The 12,502-nt window shown below is 47.7% G+C and overlaps 1 protein-coding gene across 1 annotated transcript in view; it reads left to right on the top strand.

Moving 5' to 3' along the window:
• LOC139540638 (P protein-like) overlaps positions 1 to 12,098 on the top strand; it is a 42,569-nt gene extending 30,471 nt beyond the window's left edge. The window contains exon 8 of the mRNA XM_071344448.1: positions 7,026 to 12,098. Coding sequence (XP_071200549.1) covers positions 7,026 to 7,113 — 88 coding nt within the window. The 3' untranslated portion in view covers positions 7,114 to 12,098. The remainder of the gene's footprint in view (positions 1 to 7,025) is intronic.
• Positions 12,099 to 12,502: the final 404 nt, after the last annotated feature.

Here is a 12,502-nt window from a genome sequence, read left to right as displayed (position 1 = left end):
CTTGTGACTGAATGGAAGCAAGTCCCCGCAGCAATGTTCGAACATTTAGTGGAACGTCTTCCCAGAAGAGTAGAGGCTGTTATAGCAGCAAAGGGGGACCAACTCCATATTAATGACTTCCCAGAAGAGTAGACGCTATTATAGCAGCAAAGGGGGGGACCAACTCCATATTAATGACTTCCCAGAAGAGTAGAGGCTATTATAGCAGCAAAGGGGGGGACCAACTCCATATTAATGACTTCCCAGAAGAGTAAAGGCTGTTATAGCAGCGAAGGAGGGGAACCAACTCCATATTAATGACTTCCCTGAAGAGTGGAGGCTGTTATAGCAGCAAAGGGGGGGACCAACTCCATATTAATGACTTCCCAGAAGAGTAAAGGCTGTTATAGCAGCAAAGGGGGACCAACTCCATATTTTAATGCCCATTATTTCGGAATGAGATGTTCGTCGAGCAGGTGTCCACATTTTGGTCATGCAGTGTAGGTTGTATTTACAATGTTGTTTGTTCTTCACTGGTTGCCCTGTCCTTGTGGCAACAGGCAACACATTGTTGCTGTGGTGGCTCAATCTGGCCCACCAAGCCGCCATGTGTCCATAGGACCTTCAAACTGAACTCCGTACCTACAATATCAGTTCCACTGCGTTTGTTCATTGTTGCACTCTAAACAAGCACTGATTTAGAACTGGGACACCAGGTGTGTGCAATTAATTATCAGGTAGAACAGAAAAGCAGCAGTTGAAAACCCCTGGTGTAGACCCACCCTAACCCTTACAGTTAACCTGGTAGGGTCAGAGTTGAATAGCCCTGGTGTAGACCCACCCTTACAGTTAACCTGGTAGGGTCAGAGTTGAATAGCCCTGGTGTAGACCCACCCTAACCCTTACAGTTAACCTGGTAGGGTAATTCTGTCATTCTGCCACTCTGTACTGTCATTCTCCTACATATTTAGCAGTAACAAGTTGTCCCACAGAAGAGGGTGACAGTGATTCCTGCTTGACACTCCAAACACCAGCATCCCAAATTTCTCCCTATATAGTGCACTACATTTGACTAGGGCCCAGAGAGACGAAATCACCCTGGTCTAAAGTAGTGCACTATATAGGGAATAGGGTGCCATTTGGGATGCTGCCTCAACCATGCCTCCTCCTCCTGCTCCTCCTCCTCCACCTCCTCCTCCAGTAAATGACCTGCCATTGTGCCATTTGACATCATGATTGTAGCACACAGTTCTTCTAGACAGCCAGGATCATTATCCATCTGAAAAATCAATGAACAATCAAAGCAAAAATGTGTGTTAGTTATTGCGTGCCTGGCTGAGTGTATAGCCTGGCTGAGTGTATAGCCTGGCTGAGTGTATAGCCTGGCTGAGTGTATAGCCTGGCTGAGTGTATAGCCTGGCTGAGTGTATAGCCTGGCTGAGTGTATAGCCTGGCTGAATGTATAGCCTGGCTGAGTGTATAGCCTGGCTGAGTGTATAGCCTGGCTGAGTGTATAGCCTGGCTGAGTGTATAGCCTGGCTGAATGTATAGCCTAGTGTATAGCCTGGCTGAGTGTATAGCCTGGCTGAGTGTATAGCCTGGCTGAGTGTATAGCCTGGCTGAATGTATAGCCTGGCTGAGTGTATAGCCTAGTGTATAGCCTGGCTGAGTGTATAGCCTGGCTGAGTGTATAGCCTGTCTGGGTGTATAGCCTGTCTGGGTGTATAGCCTGGCTGAATGTATAGCCTGGCTGCAGGTATAGCCTGGCTGAATGTATAGCCTGGCTGAATGTATAGCCTGGCTGTGCGTATAGCCTGGCTGGGTGTATAGCCTGGCTGGGTGTATAGCCTGGCTGAGTGTATAGCCTGGCTGCAGGTATAGCCTGGCTGAATGTATAGCCTGGCTGAATGTATAGCCTGGCTGTGCGTATAGCCTGGCTGTGCGTATAGCCTGGCTGCAGGTATAGCCTGGCTGTGCGTATAGCCTGGCTGCAGGTATAGCCTGGCTGAATGTATAGTCTGGCTGAATGTATAGCCTGGCTGTGCGTATAGCCTGGCTGCAGGTATAGCCTGGCTGTGCGTATAGCCTGGCTGAATGTATAGCCTGGCTGCAGGTATAGCCTGGCTGCAGGTATAGCCTGGCTGCAGGTATAGCCTGGCTGTGCGTATAGCCTGGCTGCAGGTATAGCCTGGCTGTGCGTATAGCCTGGCTGCAGGTATAGCCTGGCTGCAGGTATAGCCTGGCTGCAGGTATAGCCTGGCTGTGCGTATAGGCCTGGCTGAATGTATAGCCTGGCTGCAGGTATAGCCTGGCTGGGTGTATAGCCTGGCTGCAGGTATAGCCTGGCTGCAGGTATAGCCTGTCTGGCTGGGTGTATAGCCTGGCTGGGTGTATAGCCTGGCTGCAGGTATAGCCTGGCTGCAGGTATAGCCTGTCTGGGTGTATAGCCTGTCTGGCTGGGTGTATAGCCTGGCTGGGTGTATAGCCTGGCTGCAGGTATAGCCTGGCTGGGTGTATAGCCTGTCTGGGTGTATAGCCTGTCTGGCTGGGTGTATAGCCTGGCTGGGTGTATAGCCTGGCTGCAGGTATAGCCTGGCTGGGTGTATAGCCTGTCTGGGTGTATAGCCTGTCTGGCTGGGTGTATAGCCTGTCTGGCTGGGTGTATAGCCTGGCTGTGCGTATAGTCTGGCTGGGTGTATAGCCTGGCTGTGCGTATAGCCTGGCTGCAGGTATAGCCTGGCTGCAGGTATAGCCTGTCTGGCTGGGTGTATAGCCTGTCTGGGTGTATAGCCTGGCTGTGCGTATAGCCTGGCTGGGTGTATAGCCTGGCTGGGTGTATAGCCTGGCTGTGCGTATAGCCTGGCTGTGCGTATAGCCTGGTATGTTTTCCCATGGAACTGTAAGAACAAAGCATGTGACCAAAACTACATTTAAAAAATATATATATTTCACCTTTATTTAACCAAATAGGCCAGTTGAGAATAAGTTATCATTTACAATTGCGACCTGACCAAGATAAAGCAAAGCAGTGTGACACAAACAACACAGAGATACACATGGGATAAACAAACGTACAGTCAATCACACAATAGAAAAATATTTATACAATGTGTGCAAATGAGGTGAGATAAGGGAGGTAAGGCAATAAATAGGCTATGGTTGCGAAATAATTACAATTTAGCAATTAAACACTGGAGTGATAGATGTGCAGAAGATGAATGTGCAAGTAGAGATACTGGGGTGAAAAGGAGAAAAATAAATAACAATATGGGGATGAGGTAGTTGGATGGGCTATTTACAGATGGGCTGTGTACAGGTGCAGTGATCTGTGAGCTGCTCTGACAGCTGATGCTTAAAGTTAGTGAGGGAGATATGAGTCTCCAGCTTCAGTGATTTTTGCAATTTGTTCCAGTCATTGGCAGCAGAGAACTGGAAGGAAAGGCGGCCAAAGAGGAATTGGCTTTGGGGGTGATCAGTGAAATATTCCTGCTGGAGCGCGTGCTACCGGTGGGTGCTGCTATGGTGACCAGTGAGCTGAGATAAGGCAGGGCTTTACCTAGCAAAGACTTATAGATGACCTGGAGGCAGTGGGTTTGGCGACGAAAATGAAGCGAGGTCCAGCCAATGAGAGCATACAGGTCGCAGTGGTGGGTAGTATATGGGGCTTTGGTGACAAAATGGATGGCACTGTGATAGACTACATCCAATTTGCTGTGTAGAGTGTTGGAGGCTTTGTCATCTTTGTCTTATTACATTTCAACTTATTTGAGAATAAATAGGGAATTATTTAAGAAAAGTACCAGGGTGCCAAGTATGCACTGAGTACTGTATACTAAACTTTTGCCCTCAGAACAACCTCAGAACATTCTTCTGAAGATGGTCTCTACAAGGTGTCGAAAGTCTTCCACAGGGATGCTGGTGCCATGTTGACTCCAATGCTTCCCACAGTTGTGTAATGTTGGTTGGATGTCCTTTGGGTGGTGAACAATTGTTGATAGACACGGGAAACTGTTGAGCGTGAAAAAACCCAGCAGCATTGCAGTTCTTGACACAAACCAGTGCGCCTGGCACCTACTACCATACCCCGTTCAAAGGCACGTACAGTGCATTCTCAATGCCATGTGATGAGTCCCGGGAACATATTCCAGTCTGTGCTAGCAAAACAGTCCTGTAGCGTAGCATCCACGTCATCTGACCACTTCCGTATTGAGCGAGTCACTGGTACTTCCTGCTTTAGTTTTTGCTTGTACGCAGGAATCAGGAATCAGGAGGATAGAATTATGGTCATCTCTGAGTGTGGGGAAAAAAAGGTGGTCTCAAGTATAATTTTTTTTTGTGACATGCTGGTAGAAATTAGGTAAAGCGTTTTCTTGTTTACTTATGGCCTTATACAGCTGGTTGAGTGTGGTCTTAGTGCCAGCATCAGTTTTTGGTGGTAAATAGACAGCTACGAAGAATATAGATGAGAACTCACTTGGTAGATAGTGTGGTCTACAGCTTATCACAAGGTACTCTACCTCAGGCGAGTAAAACCTCGAGACTTCTTTAATATTAGACATCGCAAACCAGCTGTTATTGACAAATAGACACACACCCCCTCGTCTTACCAGACATAGCTTCTCTGTCCTGCCGGTGCATGGAAAATCCCGCCAGTTCTATATTATCTGTGTCGTCGTTCAGCCAAGACATGGTGAAACCTAAAATATTACAGTTTTTAATGTCCCGTTGGTAGTATAGTCTTGATCGTAGGTCATCCATTTTATTTTCCAATGATTGCACGTTGGCCAATAGAACGAACGGCAGTGGGGGTTTACTCACTCGCCTACCAATTCTCAGAAGGCAGCCCGACCTCCGCCCCCTTTTCCTCCGTCTTTTCTTCACGCAAATGACGGGGATTTGGGCCCAATCTCAAGAAAGCAGTATATCCTTCACGTCGGACTCATTAAGGAAAAACTATTCTTCCAGTTCAAGATGAGTATGTCCAGAAGTTATTTTCGGTCATAAGACACGGTAGCAGCAACATTATCTACAAAAAAACAAAACAAAAAGTAACAAACAACCCGAAAAAACAAACAAAATAGTTGGTTAGGAAAATGTAAAATGTCAGCCATCCCATCAGAGCCCGGACTTGAACCCGATCGAACATCTTTGCAGAGACCGGAAAAGAGTTTGAGAGGATCTGCAGAGAAGATTGGGAGAAACTCCCAAAATACAGGTGTGCCAAGCTGGTAGCGTCGTCATGCCCAAGAACTCGCAGCTGTAATCGCAGCCAAAGGTGTTTCAACAAAGTACTGCGTAATGGGTCTGAATACTTATGTAAATGTGATATTTCATTATTTTATTTTTGTATACATTTGCAAACATTTCTAAAAACCTGTTTTTGCTTTGTCATTATGGGGTATTGTCTGTAGATTGAGGCCAAATGTTTTTTTTTAACCAATTTTCGAAATAAGGCTGTAACGTAACAACATTTTGAAAAAGTGAAGGGGTCTAAATATTTTCGGAATGCACTATAAATATTTTTTTTTGCCCATTCACCCTCTGAATGGCTCACATTACACAATCCACATCTCAATTGTCTCAAGGCTTAAAAATCCTTCTTTAACCGTGTCTCCTCCCCTTCATCTACACTGATTGAAGTGGATTTAACAAGTCGATTCAATAAGGGATCACAGCTTTTGTCTGGATTCACCTGGTCAGTCTATGTTCATAATGTTTTGTCCACTCAGTGTATTTGGCAGCAAATGTGTAAGGCTCTGGTGCTACACTATAAATTCACAATAAAGACCCAGAATGGTGCTGCACTCTATAAAGACTCAGAATGGTGCTACACTCTATAAAGACCCAGAATGGTGCTACACTCTATAAAGTCCCAGAATGGTGCTACACTCTATAAAGACCCAGAATGGTGCTACACTCTATAAAGACCCAGAATGGTGCTACACTCTATAAAGACCCAGAATGGTGCTGCACTCTATAAAGACCCAGAATGGTGCTACACTCTATAAAGTCCCAGAATGGTGCTACACTCTATAAAGACCCAGAATGGTGCTACACTCTATAAAGTCCCAGAATGGTGCTACACTCTATAAAGACCCAGAATGGTGCTGCACTCTATAAAGACCCAGAATGGTTCTCTAGATCAGGTCTGCTAGTCGCTCTAGATAAGGTCTGCTAGTCACTCTAGGTAAGGTCTGCTAGTCACTCTAGGTAAGGTCTGCTGGCCGCTCTAGATCAGGTCTGCTGGCCGCTCTAGATCAGGTCTGCTAGTCGCTCTAGATCAGGTCTGCTGGCCGCTCTAGATCAGGTCTGCTGGTCGCTCTAGATAAGGTCTGCTAGTCGCTCTAGATCAGGTCTGCTGGTCGCTCTAGATAAGGTCTGCTAGTCACTCTAGATCAGGTCTGCTAGTCTCTCTAGTTAAGGTCTGCTAGTCGCTCTAGATCAGGTCTGCTAGTCGCTCTAGATCAGGTCTGCTAGTCGCTCTAGATCAGGTCTGCTGGTCGCTCTAGATCAGGTCTGCTGGCCGCTCTAGATCAGGTCTGCTGGTCGCTCTAGATCAGGTCTGCTGGTCGCTCTAGATCAGGTCTGCTAGTCGCTCTAGATCAGGTCTGCTAGTCGCTCTAGATCAGGTCTGCTAGTCGCTCTAGATCAGGTCTGCTAGTCGCTCTAGATCAGGTCTGCTAGTCGCCCTAGATCAGGTCTGCTAGTCGCTCTAGATCAGGTCTGCTAGTCGCTCTAGATCAGGTCTGCTAGTCGCTCCAGATCAGGTCTGCTAGTCGCTCTAGATCAGGTCTGCTAGTCGCTCTAGATCAGGTCTGCTAGTCGCTCTAGATCAGGTCTGTTCGTCGCTCTAGATCAGGTCTGCTAGTCACTCTAGATCAGGTCTTCTAGTCGCTCTAGATCAGGTCTGCTAGTCGCTCTAGATCAGGTCTGCTAGTCACTAGATAAGGTCTGCTAGTCACTCTAGTTAAGGTCTGCTAGTCGTTGTTTGTCATTCATTGTACAGTATGTTGACGATGTGTTGTTGTGTTTCTTGTTGTTTTCAGGCTAGGCTTCCCCATGATGCTAATGACCTGTACCATAGGGATGTGCTACCTGCTGGCCACAATCATCGGACTGGGCTGGACCCTCTAACCTGCTCCTCACTGCACTACCAAAGAGAGACCGTTTGAGTGAATGTGTGAGATACAGAGAGTTTCAAAATGTTGGACGCAGCTCAAAAGCTACATGGAGATCAATCGTTCCTTCACAGTTTCAGCTCATTTGGAAAGCGGTGGACGTCATCTCGAGTGCCTAGTCACATGACAGTTATAATATGCCGTAGTTAGCCTACAACAGCAGTACAACAACAGGGATGTGTTGCACCATGAGGAAAACAAGCTAAAGTGAATGGATCATCATTTACACTTAGAGCAAACGGAGCCAGGGCTTTTCTACACTACATGGCCTCAGTCTACAGATCTCTCCATGGAGCTCTTCAGTCTACAGCTCTCTCTATCTCTCTACGGTGCTCTTCATTCTACAGCCCTCTCTATCTCTCCATGGAGCTCTTCAGTCTACAGCCCTCTATCTCTCAACGGTGCTCTTCATTCTACAGCCCTCTCTATCTCTCTACGGTGCTCTTCATTCTACAGCCCTCTCTATCTCTCCATGGAGCTCTTCAGTCTACAGCCCTCTATCTCTCCATGGTACTCTTCAGTCTACAGCCCTCTCTATCTCTCCATGGAGCTCTTCAGTCTACAGCCCTCTCTATCTCTCTACGGTGCTCTTCAGTTTACAGCCCTCTCTATCTCTCCATGGTACTCTTCAGTCTACAGCCCTCTCTATCTCTCCATGGTGCTCTTCAGTCTACAGCCCTCTCTATCTCTCCATGGAGCTCTTCAGTCTACAGCCCTCTCTATCTCTCTACGGTGCTCTTCAGTTTACAGCCCTCTCTATCTCTCCATGGTGCTCTTCAGTCTACAGCCCTCTCTATCTCTCCATGGTACTCTTCAGTCTACAGCCCTCTCTATCTCTCAACGGTGCTCTTCATTCTACAGCCCTCTCTATCTCTCCATGGTGCTCTTCAGTCTACAGCCCTCTCTATCTCTCCATGGAGCTCTTCAGTCTACAGCCCTCTCTATCTCTCCATGGTACTCTTCAGTCTACAGCCCTCTCTATCTCTCTACGGTGCTCTTCAGTCTACAGCCCTCTCTATCTCTCCATGGTACTCTTCAGTCTACAGCCCTCTATCTCTCAACGGTGCTCTTCAGTCTACAGCCCTCTCTATCTCTCAACGGTGCTCTTCATTCTACAGCCCTCTCTATCTCTCTACGGTGCTCTTCATTCTACAGCCCTCTATCTCTCCATGGTGCTCTTCATTCTACAGCCCTCTCTATCTCTCCATGGTGCTCTTCAGTCTACAGCCCTCTCTATCTCTCCATGGTGCTCTTCAGTCTACAGCCCTCTCTATCTCTCCATGGTGCTCTTCAGTCTACAGCCCTCTCTATCTCTCTACGGTGCTCTTCAGTCTACAGCCCTCTCTATCTCTCCATGGTGCTCTTCAGTCTACAGCCCTCTCTATCTCTCTACGGTGCTCTTCAGTCTACAGCCATCTCTATCTTTCCATGGTGCTCTTCAGTCTACAGCCCTCTCTATCTCTCCATGGAGCTCTTCAGTCTACAGCCCTCTCTATCTCTCTACGGTGCTCTTTAGTCTACAGCCCTCTCTATCTCTCCATGGTGCTCTTCAGTCTACAGCCCTCTCTATCTCTCCATGGTGCTCTTCAGTCTACAGCCCTCTCTATCTCTCCATGGAGCTCTTCATTCTACAGCCCTCTCTATCTCTCCATGGTGCTCTTCAGTCTACAGCCCTCTCCATGGTGCTCTTCAGTCTACAGCCCTCTCTATCTCTCCATGGTGCTCTTCAGTCTACAGCCCTCTCTGTCTCTCCATGGTGCTCTTCAGTCTACAGCCCTCTCTATCTCTCCATGGTGCTCTTCAGTCTACAGCCCTCTCTATCTCTCCATGGTGCTCTTCAGTCTACAGCCCTCTCTATCTCTCCATGGTGCTCTTCAGTCTACAGCCCTCTCTATCTCTCTCCATGGTGCTCTTCAGTCTACAGCCCTCTCTATCTCTCCATGGAGCTCTTCAGTCTACAGCCCTCTCTATCTCTCTACGGTGCTCTTCGTTCTACAGCCCTCTCTATCTCTCCATGGTGCTCTTCAGTCTACAGCCCTCTCTATCTCTCCATGGTGCTCTTCAGTCTACAGCCCTCTCTATCTCTCTACGGTGCTCTTCAGTCTACACCCCTCTCTATCTCTCTACGGTGCTCTTCAGTCTACAGCCCTCTCTATCTCTCTACGGTGCTCTTCAGTCTACAGTGCTCATTACACTGGGAGTAATCAGAGGAGCAAGGCCTGAGTCTGCAGGGCTGTCCATGGTGCTCTTTAGATCCACATGACTCTCCATGGTGCTCTTTAGATCTGAAGGGCTCTCCATGGTGCTCTTTAGATCTGCAGGGCTCTCCACGGTGCTCTTTAGATCTGCAGGGCTCTCCATGGTGCTCTTTAGATCTGCAGGGCTCTCCACGGTGCTCTTTAGATCTGCAGGGCTCTACATGGTGCTCTTTAGATCTGCAGGGCTCTCCGTGGTGCTCTTTAGATCTGCAGGGCTCTACATGGTGCTCTTTAGATCTGCAGGGCTCTCCACGGTGCTCTTTAGATCTGCAGGGCTCTCCGTGGTGCTCTTTAGATCCACAGGGCTCTCCATGGTGCTCTTTAGATCCGCAGGGCTCTCCATGGTGCTCTTTAGATCCACAGGGCTCTCAATGGTGCTCTTTAGATCTGCAGGGCTCTACATGGTGCTCTTTAGATCTGCAGGGCTCTCCACGGTGCTCTTTAGATCTGAAGGGCTCTCCGTGGTGCTCTTTAGATCCACAGGGCTCTCCATGGTGCTCTTTAGATCCGCAGGGCTCTCCATGGTGTTCTTTAGATCCACAGGGCTCTCAATGGTGCTCTTTAGATCTGCAGGGCTCTCCGTGGTGTTCTTTAGATCTGCAGGGCTCTCCGTGGTGTTCTTTAGATCTGCAGGGCTCTCCATGGTGCTCTTTAGATCCACAGGGCTCTCAATGGTGCTCTTTAGATCTGCAGGGCTCTCCATGGTGTTCTTTAGATCCACAGGGCTCTCAATGGTGCTCTTTAGATCCACAGGGCTCTCCGTGGTGTTCTTTAGATCCACAGGGCTCTCAATGGTGCTCTTTAGATCTGCAGGGCTCTCAATGGTGCTCTTTAGATCCGCAGGGCTCTCCATGGTGCTTCTGCTTATATGGGTATCTTATTAAAATATTACCATTTTTCATGTAATTTCTTTGGTGCTCAAAACTCTGAATCAGCTCAGCTACATTATATGGATTCATCATCATGCCCCTGTTACCCAACAAAAGGGATGTTTCTGTGGCCTATTACAAGGTTGTATGTAGTGGCCTGACTTTGGGCTGGATTCAATTAGATTGACATCCGCATAGCTGCGTTGGAGCTGTCAAATCCACAAGCTGCTTGTTGGGATACCTTATCGTGGACAGTGGTGGGAAAAGTACCCAACTCTCATACTTGAGTAAAAGTAAAGATACCTTAATAGAAAATGACTCAAGTAAAAGTCACCCAGTAAAATACTACTTGAGTAAAAATCTAAAAGTATTTGGTTAAAAGATACTTAAGTATTAAAAGTAAATGTATAAATTATTTCAAATTCCCTATATTAAGCAAACCAGATGGCACCATTTTCTTGTTTTTCAAATCTTTTCTAATGTACAATATTTTCTTAAGGAATGTAGTCAAAAATGTAAATAGTAAAGTACAGCTACCCGAAAAAACTACTTAAGTAGTACTTTAAAGTATTTTTACTTCAAGTACTTTACACCACTGATCGTGGACACTGCCATTGGATACAATGAAACCACACCCCACAATAATCCGACAAATCCCACTCAGCCGTGTTAGAAGTTCATGCAGCCGCGTTACAACATCAAACACTCGAATTAGACGGACGTGAATCCTCCCATCCAAACATGAAAACAAACAAAAGCCAAACATCAATGGTTTGACATTGAGAGTCATTATTTCGATCGGGCCGTTCTGAACTTCTAACGCATTACGGATAATGAGGAAGGGACACATGAGCAGCCGCTCACCAATATGTCAGCTCACACCACAGTCACGCCTCCAAAACCGCCACAACATCTGCTATGTTAATGTCGGCCACCGCTGGTTACCTCTGGTTACCGCTGGTTACCAATGGTTAACGCTGTTTACTGCTGGTTACCGCTGTTTACCGCTGGTTACCGCTGGTTACCGCTGGTTAACGCTGGTTACCTCTGGTTACCGCTGGTTACCTCTGGTTAATGCTGGTTACCTCTGGTTAACTCTGGTTACCGCTGCTTAACGCTGGTTACCGCTGGTTAACGCTGGTTACCGCTGGTTACCGCGGGTTACCTCTGGTTAACGCTGGTTACCGCTGTTTACCGCAGGTTAACGCTGTTTACCGCTGTTTACCGCTGGTTACCGCTGGTTACCGCTGGTTACCGCTGGTTACCGCTGTTTACTGCTGGTTAACGCTGTTTACCGCTGTTTACCGCTGGTTACCGCTGGTTACCGCTGGTTACCGCTGGTTACCGCTGGTTACCGCTGTTTAACGCTGTTTACTGCTGGTTACCGCTGGTTACCGCTCGATCTGATGGAATCCAGGTCTTAGTGTCTGAAATGAAGGAAATACTCCTATGAAGACATGTAGGTTAGGATGAATACGATAAGTAGTATGTTGTAATCTTGTATGTTATATCATTTTAAATGCATATTCCTATTTAATCCCAATGATTTAACCTAGTTAGTCATATTTAACATAGACAGTGTTTAATGACATTAGTGCCGATGTACTTAATAGGCCACACCATTCCGTAGTGTCCAGCTCAAACCCATAATGTCAATGTGTTGCTCTGTCATGGTCTGGATATAGATATAGATGTCATGGTCTGGATATAGATTGAACCATAATGTGTCTACTGCAGCACCCCTCCAGCCCGGAGCAGCCTTCTTACTGAGAAACACCGATGGACATTAAGAACAATAAAACCTTTAACAAGTGGTGGAATTTTACTGGTCTGTTTATTTTCAAGGTAGAACGCTCACACTCCTACTCAGGGAGGGGCGAGGACTGACTCAGCGAGGGGGCGAGGACTGACTCAGCGACGGGGCGAGGACTGACTCAGGGAGGGGCGAGAGCGAAGACTGACTCAGGGAGGGGCGAGAGCGAGGACTGACTCAGGGAGGGGCGAGAGCGAAGACTGACTCAGGGAGGGGCGAGAGCGAGGACTGACTCAGGGAGGGGCGAGAGCGAGGACTGACTCAGGGAGGGGCGAGGACTGACTCAGGGAGGGGGCGAGGACTGACTCAGGGAGGGGGCGAGGACTGACTCAGGGAGGGGGCGAGGACAGACTCAGGGAGGGGGCGAGGACTGACTCAGGGAGGGGGCGAGGACAGACTCAGGGA

Source organism: Salvelinus alpinus, chromosome 16, assembly GCF_045679555.1.
Source record: "Salvelinus alpinus chromosome 16, SLU_Salpinus.1, whole genome shotgun sequence".
Classification (NCBI taxonomy): Eukaryota; Metazoa; Chordata; class Actinopteri; order Salmoniformes; family Salmonidae; genus Salvelinus; species Salvelinus alpinus.
Note: the sequence above shows the minus strand (reverse complement) of the source record. Positions and strands in the feature narration are given on the sequence as shown.